This window comes from Mesitornis unicolor, unplaced genomic scaffold (genome assembly GCF_000695765.1).
Source record: "Mesitornis unicolor isolate BGI_N332 unplaced genomic scaffold, ASM69576v1 scaffold14386, whole genome shotgun sequence".
NCBI lineage: Eukaryota > Metazoa > Chordata > Aves > Mesitornithiformes > Mesitornithidae > Mesitornis > Mesitornis unicolor.
Window position 1 is genome coordinate 13,895 of NW_010189021.1, and position 13,224 is coordinate 27,118.

Here is a 13,224-nt window from a genome sequence, read left to right on the forward strand (position 1 = left end):
GATGCGGGACACAAGTCTAGGTAAGGAGTGAGTGATTGGGTGCACTCCAGAACACGAGCTGGTACTTCCAGCAAGCAGCCAGAATGCAGGTTTCTCAAGCATTAGATATGACACCACTATTCTCTTTGACCAGCACAGTAAAAGTTACTTGGGCAAAGAGGTAAATGCATTTTTACAGAGCCGTTTCACATCAGTTCAGAAAGCAGCAAGAATTTAGATTTAACTTTAGAAGAATGCGTTTTTCTTAAAAGCTAAAGCTTGCCTGAAATTTGACATTGTCAGGTCTTAATCAGAAAGCCATAAGCAGTATTTTAAGGCTTCTTAGTTTTGCATTAGCATCTTGGTTTTTGCTGTTTGCTTTTCTGTACAGCTGATGGTCAGCAAACATTAATTTGAAAATCTTTATCCTGTTTGTCATGTACCATTGACAGGTAAGGAACCTTTCCAACTGACTTAGTGTGCCATGTTCCTGGTGTTAACTCAGTTAAACATTGATAATTTACACCTGTAAGACAGGTACTAGAGAACCTCTGCTTTGTTTAAAAGGCTTTCAGTAGCCTACTTTTTTTACTTATGTCAATTACACTTACATTTAGATGAGAAGACTCAGATATTACTGATGTTAAAATCATCAAATGCCACTTCTCCTACCTCAAGAAATATACCCAATAAAGCTAATAAGCATAATTCAGAAACTAGTACAAATTTTATTCCATTGCAGTTTGTAGTAGAATGGCAAAAGTGAGCAGCTTTTCTGACAAACTTTAGAAAATCCTTGCTTACTGGTCAGTGATTCTGTATTTCTGACAAGTCAATAGATATGAATTAGTATTGAGAATGCAAAAAGCTTTCTTAACTGGCACATTTAAAGCTGCCTGATGTGCTCTTGTAGTATTTGCACCAGATCATTGAGTGCTGCGGGTGTTGCAGAGAGCTGCCGGTGTGCCCTCAATAACTCACTCGCCTTTGTGCACCTTGCTTCTGTGTGAGGCTGCTGCTGCATGGCAACCTACAAATAGGGGCTTTCATCTGGGTTAGAGCCACAGGAATAAACTCAGATACTGTACAGAGGTCTGTCTTCATAGCTACTGGCTGTTTAGAGAAAGAAAGAGAACTTTTTATTTACTAAATACAGTAATACCATTTCAATTTTAATCAAGATTTTGTATTAAGAAAAGGTGAATAATTCTGTGATCTAACTTGATCAGAAGCATTTTTTTCTTTGCAGTCTTTGTCCAGTGCACCTAGGAGCTTGGGTGGGAGAGAGAACGGGGTGAATTGAGTGTTGAGGGTTACGTTTGGAAATATTTTCTCAGTTAACTTTAGTTTAGAGTAGATAATAGCAGTAGGTAAGAGACTAACTGGTTCCTTTTCAGGCATGGAAGTAATCAGCTGGGGTGGTCCCAGGGCGCTCTGGGCGCGAGTATTGCTGAGTGATCATTGGCTGCCCACCTGCGTGACAAAGTAAAGGACCAACCCTTCAGTTTATACCGGTGGAGCCAGATCACACGAAACAATTGACAGGTAAAACACACTTTTGAAAATTTAAGGGAGAGGAGAGTGTACATGTGATGTAAATGGAGCAAAGAACCTAAAAGACACGGCAACAGTTGCTCCTCTGAAACTCACATAGCTTTTGCTTAATTTTATTTTGGGGAGAGGCACACAGCAAAGTGCAAGTTACATGTTGCTCTCCTGGAAACACAGAACCTCATGAGGAACCAATATTAAATGAGTTGTAGCAGGGAAACAATTAGAAATTACAGTTTGTATTTATGTACATGCTTCCAAATCTTCAAATGCTTGTTGTCTTGACATCGGGTCCTTTCCACTGGCCCAAGAGATGGGTTTTGATTTTGTTGGTTTTTAGAGAGGCTAAAAAGAAGTTGATGAATTTTCAGCTTCATCAGCTGAGTGTGCTGTAGAGAGTTACTCTAGAAGTCTTAGAATGCCATTCAAAAATGAACTAATTTTTGTGCAGTAGGTCTTAATCTCGCAGATAAAACAATGCTTAGCATCGATATTTTTCTTGTGTTTTATGGTTTTTATTTAACAGACAGGCTGAGGATAATTTGTAAGGACTTTTAACTAAATTATTTTTACTTATTTAGAGTTGTTAAGCCTATGCTTAGCCCAGCGTGATACAGGACTGGTGTGACAACTCATTTTTAATCAGTGACTCAAAATTGTGATCACCCTGATGTCACCGAATGGCCACAGCTTGTAAAAGGTAAGCATAAAGCATATTGTGGTGTGTCTCAGGATCACTTTTATTGTAATGTTTATCTTAAAAGTATTTCATTTCTATGGATTGAAGCTAGTTTTATAAATATCTTGAAGGTATATTGTTTGCTTAAGATAAGTGAGCTGGCAAAGTTGACTTTTGCTTAGGGTGATTTCAAAGCTCACTTAGCTTGTCCCTGCCTGCTCTTTAAACTATGACCACTGCGGTGCCTCGTGGTATCCCTACTAAGAGCAGTCCCATCATTTGAAAGTCTCTGATGGTTTCTACTGTTATGCTGAAATTCTGTGTAAATTGTTTATCATAGCTGTTTAAGCAATTTGTTCTTTTTTTTAAAGTATTTGTCTAGGCGGCTTGATGATGTTAAAATTTGTAGGCTTGCATACCTGTACTTTTCTGTCCTAGAGAGGTACTGTGTAGGTAAATGGAGTGGCTTGCAGAATGGGGAAGTTGCTTCCTGTGTTACTGGAAGTGAGCCACCATTTGAATTTGCTAGCTCATACTGCAGTATTCAGATTAGTTGGTGTCTTGTGATCAGTATCTACGATCTAATTCAAAGCTGAAATTTGTAAGAGCATTTGCTCTGAGATTTTCTCTGAACAGAACTCTTGTTTCAGATTTTAAGCATGATGAAAGGACGTCTTGCCATACTATATAGTTGTTTTTCAGTACTGTTGCCTGCTCACAGGAATAACAAGGTATCTTGTTTGTAAACAATTGGGTATTTCAGAATAAATAGCTTCTCAACAAGCAGCTACAATTCCTGTAATTAATTTGATCTTCTGTGTTGTTTTAATGAGTACTGAGAGCTCATTTTATTTGATGCTTACAGTGTCATTTGAAACCTTTTAAAATCTGGTTAATGACTCCATTAATAATTCTGCAAATCATAGTTATGGTAGGTCTGCTCATGTTATAAAAAACAATAATCTGAAGGAATTTGAGCCATGTTTTCTGTAGAAGCACTTACCTTAGAGGACCAAACCTTTCTTGACTCAGCTAGATTTCACTTTGTCTGAACTTTCCTGAAATTTTTGTCTTATAGAAGAAACCTTTGTTATAGACTAGCATGTACTAAACTGCACTGTTGGTTCAAAACCCACATAAAACTCACACAAATTATAGGGATAGAAAAAGATTTTGGATATGCCGATAGCTGTGTTTACATGTCTGTACTGGACATCACCAGGCTACCTTTGTTACATACTAAGTTTAGATACCAATCTGCTCTTTTTCCGTAGTTTTTCATATTGATGTGTATTTTAAAGGCTCAAAGTGATTAACACTCTTGATAGTTTTGTTTTAACGCCACTGTTTTACTTGTGTTTTCATAGCAGCTTAAAGTTTACTCTTAATTGTGTTGCATTTCCTATGACTAAAACAAAGATAGCAAATGGTTCAGACTTCCAAGCTCTCTGCTATCAGTTTCTGAAGTCCTGAATGCGAGTAGAGGAGCTAGCCAGTATGAATATAAACACAGTTCTTGCCACCAGTCCTCAGGTTGTATGGCTTCTAGCACTTACATGCTTAGGTGAACAATAATAAAAAAAATGGAGGTTCTCTCTCTGCTCAGTATTGAGTGACTTGTTTTGGTCAATGGAGTTGAAGGGAAATGAAATTTTCATTTGTTTTGCTGTTGAGCATTGTTTTTGTCAGCAGCTGTCTGATCAGTCCTGACCTTTATGAGTGAGGGAATAAAGACCAAATTTTGAGATTGGGCATTTTTTGTTGTTTTCCAGTCAGAGGGTATTTGTATGAGCATGAGTACAAAGTCAGTTGGATAGTAAGTTCAGAGTTCTGTCCCTAGTGTCAGTTCAATTTTATAACTTTGTGAAATATAAACAACTTCCTGTGTTCTACGTAATCTGCTACTGCATAGTATCCTCCTAGCCTAGGAATTTAAGTTGTCTGCCAGAAATGCTTTCTAGGCACTGGATCTGCTGATATAGTACATTTTGGTAAATACAGAAAGTTGCTAAGGTCTGACAAAGGAGCTAAGATTTTAGTAGAGAATTTGGAGAACAGTTTAGGCTGTAATAGGAGGGACTGTCCAGTGAGGTAGCACAATGAAACATAGGAAAAAAGGAAAAGGCTACAGGTGGAGATTTTCAATAGCATTTTGAATAGTATAGATAGCCATATAGTAAATTTAAAGGTATTTAGAAATTCCATTCCTATGAGCAAAGATTTTCTTGTTAAAGCTATGGCAAAGCCTGCTTAGCTGTGCTCACTCAAGTCCCCCAGCCAACTCTGTTGAAACCTGCAAAGTAAGTTCTATTTGCAGATTTTAGCTCACTTCTGTTTTGAGAAAGCTCTGTCATGAAAGGCATTTTTGTTCATACAAGTGAGTGAGTTTTACTGTAATGGCTGACTCTATTTCTACTCCTCACGCAATATATCCAGTGTGGCAGTTCTGGTCAATATACCAAAATCTATATGGAATTGAAGGTTGGACAAGGCTCTTCAGGATATGATTTCAAGGCAGCTTAAGGTGATTGAAGTCAAAACTGCTGCCTTTGTACTGCCTTGTCTCCTGGCTCATCTGGCTATGAACTCACTGGGGGAAAGGCTTGATGGAAGGAAAAAATAATTTTAAAAAATTTAAAAATCTTAACTTCTTCAATCAGTGTTGGCATAGGGAAGAAAATGGGAACAAGGAGGAGCTAAACAGCTATAATTTAGCCTACTTAAGTTAATATGGAACTATATCCCTTAAATTACTCTGTAAATTAAGTCAAGGGGGCTGACAAGCTGAACACAGATGCTGCTTGCATGTTCAAAAATGCTAGACAGTAACACCTAATTCTGAATATTACTGGCTGACCTGTTGGCTGGACAAAAGAAGCAAAGCTGCCTTTAATGCTTCTGCTCTGTGAGATTATGTCCGTAAATTCAAGTAGAGAGAGACATGAAACTAGTTTTGAGGTTCTGTTGAGACCTGCTTCTGAGCTGCTGCTTCCTTAGAGTTCAACTGTGCAGGGAATGTGTAACAGTTGATGAACTTTGAGTATGCATTTTGGTTACAGAGGTGGCTATGAAGAATCACCCCAGAACTGGTGCAATGTGCATCGTGAATACAGAAGTACTGCCAGCAGAACTCTACTCTAATGGCTGCTTTTGCATAACCTGTGGGGGAAAAGTGCTGTCCCCTTAGAGAAATTTGGCTTAACTGTATTGTCAAGTTTTATGTTATAAACTGACATTATTTTATGTTACAAATCGACCAAGCTAGAGTTGGTTTGGTCAAACAAGTTAGATGTCCAAGTGCATAAAAGTTGATGCTTTTAGTGGCAATAATACATTATCATCACTTTTCACCTGTTAGAACTCTTCATATTGTAATTGCTTAAAATAACAAACAATGCTTATGGGTTTGTATCTGTATTTGCAGATCACCAGGAGAACCTCACTCTGAAAACATTGAAACTAGCCGAATGTAAGTAAATGAGTGGATGAGTTTGGTATAACTTGTTTAAAAGTGTTTTGAACATATGTAATAAAAGCTGAGTAGAATGGTAGAATCACCTTAGAAAACTTAAAGTTAGTATTTTGCTATTGAAAAATAATCTTAAGCCTCTGTAGAAACTGTGGTGTTTTGTGGGTTTTGTTGGTTGGTTTTTTGGTGGGTAGTTTTTGTTTGGTTTTTTTGGGTTTGGGTTTTTTTTTTGAAGGTGAATGGGTTGAAGGGAAAGTTCAGAGGTTTAATGTAACATGAACCAGTAGATGGTAGCATAGTACAGTGTTAGAAATCTTCAGGCCTATCTTTAGACTTGACAGTGGGGGTTTGATTTCTACCTGCTATTCACTAACATCTTGCATGGGTTTGAAGACACTTCAGCACTGAGGCACAATACCTGCTGATATCTGTTGTGGCAGATGGATTGCTGAACTAAGGAGGAGGAAAAAAAGAGGTCTGACTTAATTTGGCAAATTTATATACTAGTTAAGTCTAGAAACAGAAAACCAGCTTTCTTTCACAAAACAGTGTTCACGTAGCATCTTGCTTACAATTCTGAACATTGTTTTGATCCATCTTCGTTAGCCTAGAAGCCAAGATTAACTAGAATCAGGATTGTGATAGATTGAAATGGTGATTTGAGTTTCAAATTCAAGAGGGTCACAGGAATGTGAGGACCTTTTTAAAAAAAAGTTATGAGGTTTAGCAAACAAAGATTCTTTTCTAACTCTTCAAGCCATTCTGTCATACAGCTCAGATAGGGAAACCACAAATGCCACTTGTCTGACTTTCAGCATAAGTTAAAAAATAACAGAGGGAGTGCAGCCCAGTGGGTACAGTCTGAGGCTTCAGAAGATCTGGGTTCATTTCTCTTCTGCTACAAAGGTCTTCTCTGACCTTAAGCTGTATCCTCCACAATCTTCTCCCACGTGGTCTAGCATTTTACACACTGTGGGCTGAATGCCAATTTCAGAGTGTTTGGCAGGATAGGGATATAGTGAATTGCACAAGGACTTCTCTGCTGTAGCTTCCCAAATTGGGGAAGAGCAAAGCTTGAGGAGAGCCCCTCCACACTGGACTGCGTACGTAACCTTAAAAGTTATGAGGAGTAAACAAGGAACACTTTTTCTCATGTGTTTTTAGCAATTCACTGCAGTGAAATCTTTTCTTGCACTAGGAGGAGTGTTTCTCTTGGGATGGAGAATTAGTTTTTCCCTCTCTCATGCCATCTGTTACAGAAGAGCTGTCTGGCTGCTTTCTTAGGAGTACAGGTTGCAAGAATCCAGACCTGAGAGCTGACTGGCTGTCACTACATGGGCATGTGTTAGAGACAGAGAGGTCACAGGGCAAAATCCCTGCCATAGACTCTTCTCCCTCTGCAGTAGCAGTCTCTGCTGCATTATGGTTTGTTGTTCCTGTGGATTGTGTTCATCTGTTTCCCTGCCCTAGCCAAACGGGAGGAATCAGACTGTAGACTGGATATTGTCAGTTGTGGACTCCTGCTTCCCACACGTCATAAGGAAAGATGTGTCAGAAACAAGGATCTTGACTAGTGTGAAACGAAGACTTTATAAGGACCTGCGATAAATCAAAAGGAAAAGGCAGTACAACTATTTTTCCTTATAGTGGTGTGACAGTTCTTTTTGTGTGTGTTTTATCTTCCTTAAACCTGAACAAAAAAAAATGTTTACGGTAACAAGCTTTTCTGTATGAAAGTTGAATATTGGTGCTGAATGATGATCAGAGTTGCCCTGGCTATGTAGATTTTTGGTTATCTGTCTAAAATAGATGCAAGCCAGTAAAGCTGTAGGGATTTACATATTTGTCTGAGCAGCATTTATACAGTATTAATGCATTATATACTTGCAAAACTAAATTTTTTGAAACTGTATCACAACGGGATGTGTACATCACCTATTACAGAGAATTTCTACAATCCTGCTGCATAGTTGCTCTTGCCACATAAAACGAATGGCAGGCTGGGTAATGCAGTGTGACCTGCAAGCCTACTGGGGAGCTAAAATAGTTACTATGTTATTTACGTGCCTATAATTTATTAGTAAAGAGGGGAACTTACACAAGTGTTCTGTTATTTGCACAAGGAATGGTCAAGTTGTTTTTGCTCTCGTTGGCTGGTAGTTTCTGTGTTTTGCATTACAAAGCTTTATATCAAGAGCATAGTCAAATGTCTCATGTGTGTGATTTAAAATAAAAAAAAAAATCTACTGACTCTTTCAGACACCTGTGCTGCAAATTCTTCCATGGATGAGTCTTGCTTATCCCAGACTTTTAAAATTCTGGGTCTGTGTGTGATGAACATCTTGGTGCTAGCTCAGTTACAAGTTCTTCTCTTTTTTCCCTTTTTTTTTTCCTCAGCATTCATTCAAGTGTTTGAATTTTTAACATCAGCATCTTCTTCTGTCAGCTCCTTTCACAGATCTGCATTAATTATCAGCTTTGATTAGTATAACTGTCTTAAAAGCTCTTTAGCACTGCATTACATAATTTTTAGTTGTTTAACAATAACTTGACTTCTAAGCAGTTCATGCATTTTCACTCTGAGTATTGTATGTTGGCACACACCAAGGCAAAGGTTGTGGTATTCTGATGCGATGGTTTTCTCTGCATTGGTCTTTTCTTCTTTCTGTTTTTGAGGATGGGGTGCTTTGCAGTTTTGAAACTCCTCTTTATCTTCTTAAAGTTGTTGAACACCCCCTACCCCCCCCCATTTAAAGTGTTGTTACAGTTGTATTTGATGCATAGTCATCTCACACTGGAGAAGATTTGATAGCTGTTTGTGTCCCTTGAAAGAATGGCAAAATAAAAATTCTCTAGCAGCCTCAAAATATGCCAGAAAAACAAACTGCAACCATTGCAAGTATGTACAGTAACTATAGAAGTATTAGTGTTTCATGCTACATACTTTGAAATGTCATCCTAGTGATGCCTAGACATAGAGTGCCTTAAATTACTTTCCTCATAGCTGAAAACACAGGTGGGTTTACATAACATAACTGTGGGGCGTGCTGATCATGACCCTCTGTATGCCAAACCTGGCCACGTACGGGTATTTTTGTGGTATTTGCTGCTTGTTTTATTGCCATTCTTGGAAGAAAAAGGTGTGCAAGAAGTATGTTTACATGCACCTGCAGCATTGCACTGTGTTATACTGTGATCTGTCTAGGATGAATTTATAATTCCCTCTCAGAGGCTCTTGCAATGCATCATTTAGCCCGACAGTGATTGCCTCGAGGAAACTTCAGTTAATAAGAATGCATTGAGTCTGCGCAAGAATTATTGCTTTCTTAAATTTAGCAACTACTTAAGTTGCAGTTAAGTGTGTGTTTTACATTTGCTTCTAAGAATAGAAGTGCAGTAAGATAGGTTGAATGAATTTTCTAATATTTGAAAGAAAAGAAATTCCAGATTTTACACTAGAATATATTACTGAAGCAAGTGTATTATAGACCTTGGTTCCCATGGAGCTTGGAGGATGCTATAAAGTTACCAGTTGAAAATTAACAAAAAGAAAGCTTAAAGAGGAGATACTTCTCTATGGAGCTGCCTAATCCGCAGATGCTAGATTGTTCTAGAACTGAAAACTGAGGTGTTTAAGTCCTGTGATCCATGTTATTTGCATTTAGTTTCTTTTGATCATGGTCACCCTTCTAGGACAGTGTCATGCAGAATGAAGGCATAGTAATGTTGGTATTTTTGTCTGAAGTAGTTTCTTTTATATCATGCATTCTACTGAAACACTCCAGTGGTCCAGAAGTAGACAATCAGAATCGTGTCTCCAGGTTACTGTCTGTATCTTTCTGTCTCTTACTGCAGTGCTAATATTAATCTCCTTTCTTTAGTTGGGCTGTTAATCAGAGTTGAGTATATAAATTCCATACTTTGTGAATTTAAGCTTGTTCTGTAGAGTACAATGTGAAGTTTAATTGTATTTGCTTGAGTGCTAGGATTTCTTTAGCCAGTGGAAAACATGAAAGGTACTAAAGGAAATGTATTTTGCTCAGATATTCATTATTTGTTTTGTTCTGAATGCAAAAGTCAGACTGAAGGATTCTTGTAGGTAGGTTAAGTTGCTGTCATTTCATTTCTTTACAATAAAGACAAAGTTGGTCTTATTGTGGCCTCATAGCCAGTATGGAGTACTGGTGTTTAGAACTCCTTACTTGATAACTCAAAACAAAATTTGGAGAACTGTTGAAATGTTGTATTTGGTTCAATGTGATTATTATTTGGAAATTTAACAACTGATAAGTTGTGTACTTTTTTCTTTAAAATATTAAGAATAACAGATTTATTCAAAGAGAGGAAAATTTTGTAAGTTTATAGTCAATCCTAAACTTAGTAATAAGTTTATTCGGGCAATAATTTAAGTTACTTTTTCTTTGTAGCTAAATAAATTTATGGGCTTTTTTTAGGAAGGCTGTGTTTTCCTCTGCCTTTTCAAAAGGCAGTGATTCCGTAAAAGTGAGCAGTATGCCTGCAGTCATTATCATTCATGTATGTTGATCACTTACAATAATTGCCTAATAATTGTTTCCCCATAATCAGTTCTTTAATGGCTTCAGGCCTGTAATGTTAGGGTGGTGGGAATTGGGGTTTTTTTCCTGAAACTGCTTGGGTTGAAAAGCCAGGGTACAATTGATACGTTATTCATCTCTGGGGTTTTTGGCTAATTGAATGTTGGAGGGATCACATAGGTGACAGAGCACTGTATGCCTTCTTAAAGAAGGACAGATAGGATCCAGCATATGAAACCAGTTGGTCTGTGAAACAACATTATCTCTGTAGAGAGCTAATGACCTGAAGAGGAAAGGGCAGTAATGAAGGGTGCTTTTCTAATAGGACTGGAGCAAGGCAATTTGTCTGTGAGACAAGATTAAGAGATACATGCTGACCATCTTCTTGACCCCCTCTCTCTAGCTGTCTTTCTGCATTGCTCCATAAAGCCAAGACATCTCTTCTGTTCTCAGGTTGGCCTTTTCTGAGACCAGAGACACAGTGGATCTAGAGTACATGGTGGGGAGGGGGTTCACAGTCTGCACCCCAGCTATTGGAATAAAATGAGGTTTGGCAAATGCGAGCTCCATGCACGCGTGCTTTATCAGCCATACCTTCACTGGGGTACCAATGGCTGAGGTAGAGTGTTGCAACGCTGCAGGAGCAGAGAGCTCAGCTCCAGCTCTGTGTGGAGTGTTTGGCAGTTTAGGGTGCAGGCCACTTCAAAAGAGTCTGCGTGGACAGTGCTTTCACTGGAAGCTCCTTTGCTCTATCCCAGTACTCTAAACTAAACTTACTCTAAATTTACTCCTAACTAAACAGGAGCAGGAAAACAACACACAAGGTTTGAAACTGAAACTCTCAGAAAGCAGTATTTGACTTCACAGAGATGTCCATCCATAACCTACACTTTTTAAACCGTTTTTGATCTGCTGGTCATCTTATTTACAAAACGTAGTATGGCTGTTGCAGGGTCATAAGTCTTCTTATGTTCCTGTCTGTCAAGGCATATATTAAAAGTTTTTTGCTGTTAGTACTAAAAAAACCTGTTCCCTGCTTTTGTTCTTATTCAAAATATATTAATACTTTTGTTGGTTTTTTTGTGTTAAGAAAGAAAACAGCTTATGAACATTTTGGCAAGTCTGTATTCCTAATACTTTAGTTAAAACAGACCATTGTAGATTTCCACTTACCAAAATTGGCCATCTTGCAGTAGTGTGAGACTTCTGTGTAGAAATAATATAAAAGTTGGTTTATCCCAAGCAGAAGTCATTCAGAAATTTGTCATTTCATACTGATATTTCCAGATAAGTGTAAAACCTTCATTCGTATTTCTAAAATTTGGATAAACTTAAAGTTAAAAATGATACTTTTAATTCCAGGCAAGTTTTGAAACTGAGATGAAAATCCTTTGCTTTGTAGGTGAACTTTAAAGAATTATGCTTCAAGCTTCCTAAAATTCCTTAAATGTTTAACTTCAGATTTTCTCTGTTGCAAAAGTATCCTTTATGAAGCATTTCTCTGTATTTCGTTTAAGATATTTGAGAAATGCAGATTAAGTGCTGTTACAGAGGAACTTTTGAACCAACTGAACTTTCAATCTGTTGTATGCATTTTAGACATTCAAAAATTACTTTACGACCCAAAATGCAACCTAGTGGACCCTTCCCTCAGTGGCAGAGGCTCAGTGGTGCGTGTTTCTAGTGATACTCCACAGTTTTGGCAGCATGTAAAGTACTTATCTGGCTCTTTATAGGCTTTTTAATTGTTCTTTAATAGACATTCTTTTTTCTTTAAGTACTACAAAAGTAAGTCAGAGAATACTAATTTCTTTCTAAGCAGAAAAATGGGCTTGTGAAATTGTTGGACTTTGGGGAAGGAAGATGACATCTATTTTAGGTGTCTCTTCTCCTCACTGAAGCGGTGTCTTGCTTAAGGAGGTTGTACAAGGCCTGCTGTGTGGGAAGTTAACCTTAAGGGTACATAAGGATGTGCCTGTGATAGCTGCGATATGTTTACAGCTGCAGTCACACCAGTACAGTTTCATACTCTTGTTGTGCAGCAGCAGTGTGAGTCTTTGCAAACATATATTACACTAGAAGGTGTCTGTGTGCTAATGTACAGTAAACTAGTCACTGAGTTTATAGGGACCTAATACTCCTCGCTAGATCTTCGTATAGGAACTAAAGGGAGCTGCAATCTTCACTTTATAGCGTGAGCTAAGAATAGAAAGGGGGTTTTGTGTTACCTCGCTTGTTGAACCAGTTTTAATGCCTCAGGCTAAGAACTTAAGCTTTCTGCATACTAAATCATAGAATCATTTAGGTTGGAAAATACCTTTGAGATCACTGAGTCCAACCATTAACCTAGCACTGCCAAGTCCACCACTAGACCATGTCCCTAAGTGCTACTTCTGCGCTATCTTTTAAATACCTGCAGAGATGAGCAAGGGAATGTACAAAGTGATCAAGTTTTAACCTCTGGAGAACATAGATGGCATGCTCAATTTTTTTCTGAATAACATGGGCTGAATAATTATTTCTGAAGAATGTGTAAATGCGGGCTGTTGGCATTGGACAGTGGCAATAATCCGTCAAGTACCCCAGTGGGAATGTGGCATGGGATATCTTACTGTTCTGTAACGTCATCCATTGGCTCCCTCAGAACTGCCTTCTCTGTGAGTGCTTTCTTGGATAGAGCTCAGTAAGGGTAGCTCTTGTGGAAGGCTCCGTAAATTCTGTTCTGCCTTCTTAGGTTTGTATCCTCACTTTTTAATTTACTTATATCTGAGGCTGTTAGAAGCCTGTGGAATAGCCGCTGGGGAGAGGCGGAGGGAAATTCTAATGCTGTTGTATTCTAGTGCTGTTGTACATTGTTTGCCTCCATAGTTGATTTAAAAATATGTATATCAAATTTTCCGTCAGACCTTCCATCTCTAATAGAATTTCACAGAACTTGAGTCAGTGAGTGTACAGCTGTGAGTCAAAATGAAAATGTTTGTACAGACTGC

At 38.1% G+C, this 13,224-nt stretch overlaps 1 protein-coding gene across 1 annotated transcript in view; it reads left to right on the forward strand.

Annotated features, from left to right (window-relative positions):
* The first annotated feature begins 1,387 nt into the window (after positions 1–1,387).
* The window catches only part of UBE3A (ubiquitin protein ligase E3A), a 35,540-nt gene continuing 23,703 nt past the window's right edge, over positions 1,388–13,224 (forward strand). Inside the window, exons 1-3 of the mRNA XM_010185928.1 lie at positions 1,388–1,524; positions 2,112–2,230; positions 5,634–5,678. Of these exons, the coding sequence (XP_010184230.1) occupies positions 2,211–2,230; positions 5,634–5,678 (65 nt within the window). The 5' untranslated portion in view covers positions 1,388–1,524; positions 2,112–2,210. The remainder of the gene's footprint in view (positions 1,525–2,111; positions 2,231–5,633; positions 5,679–13,224) is intronic.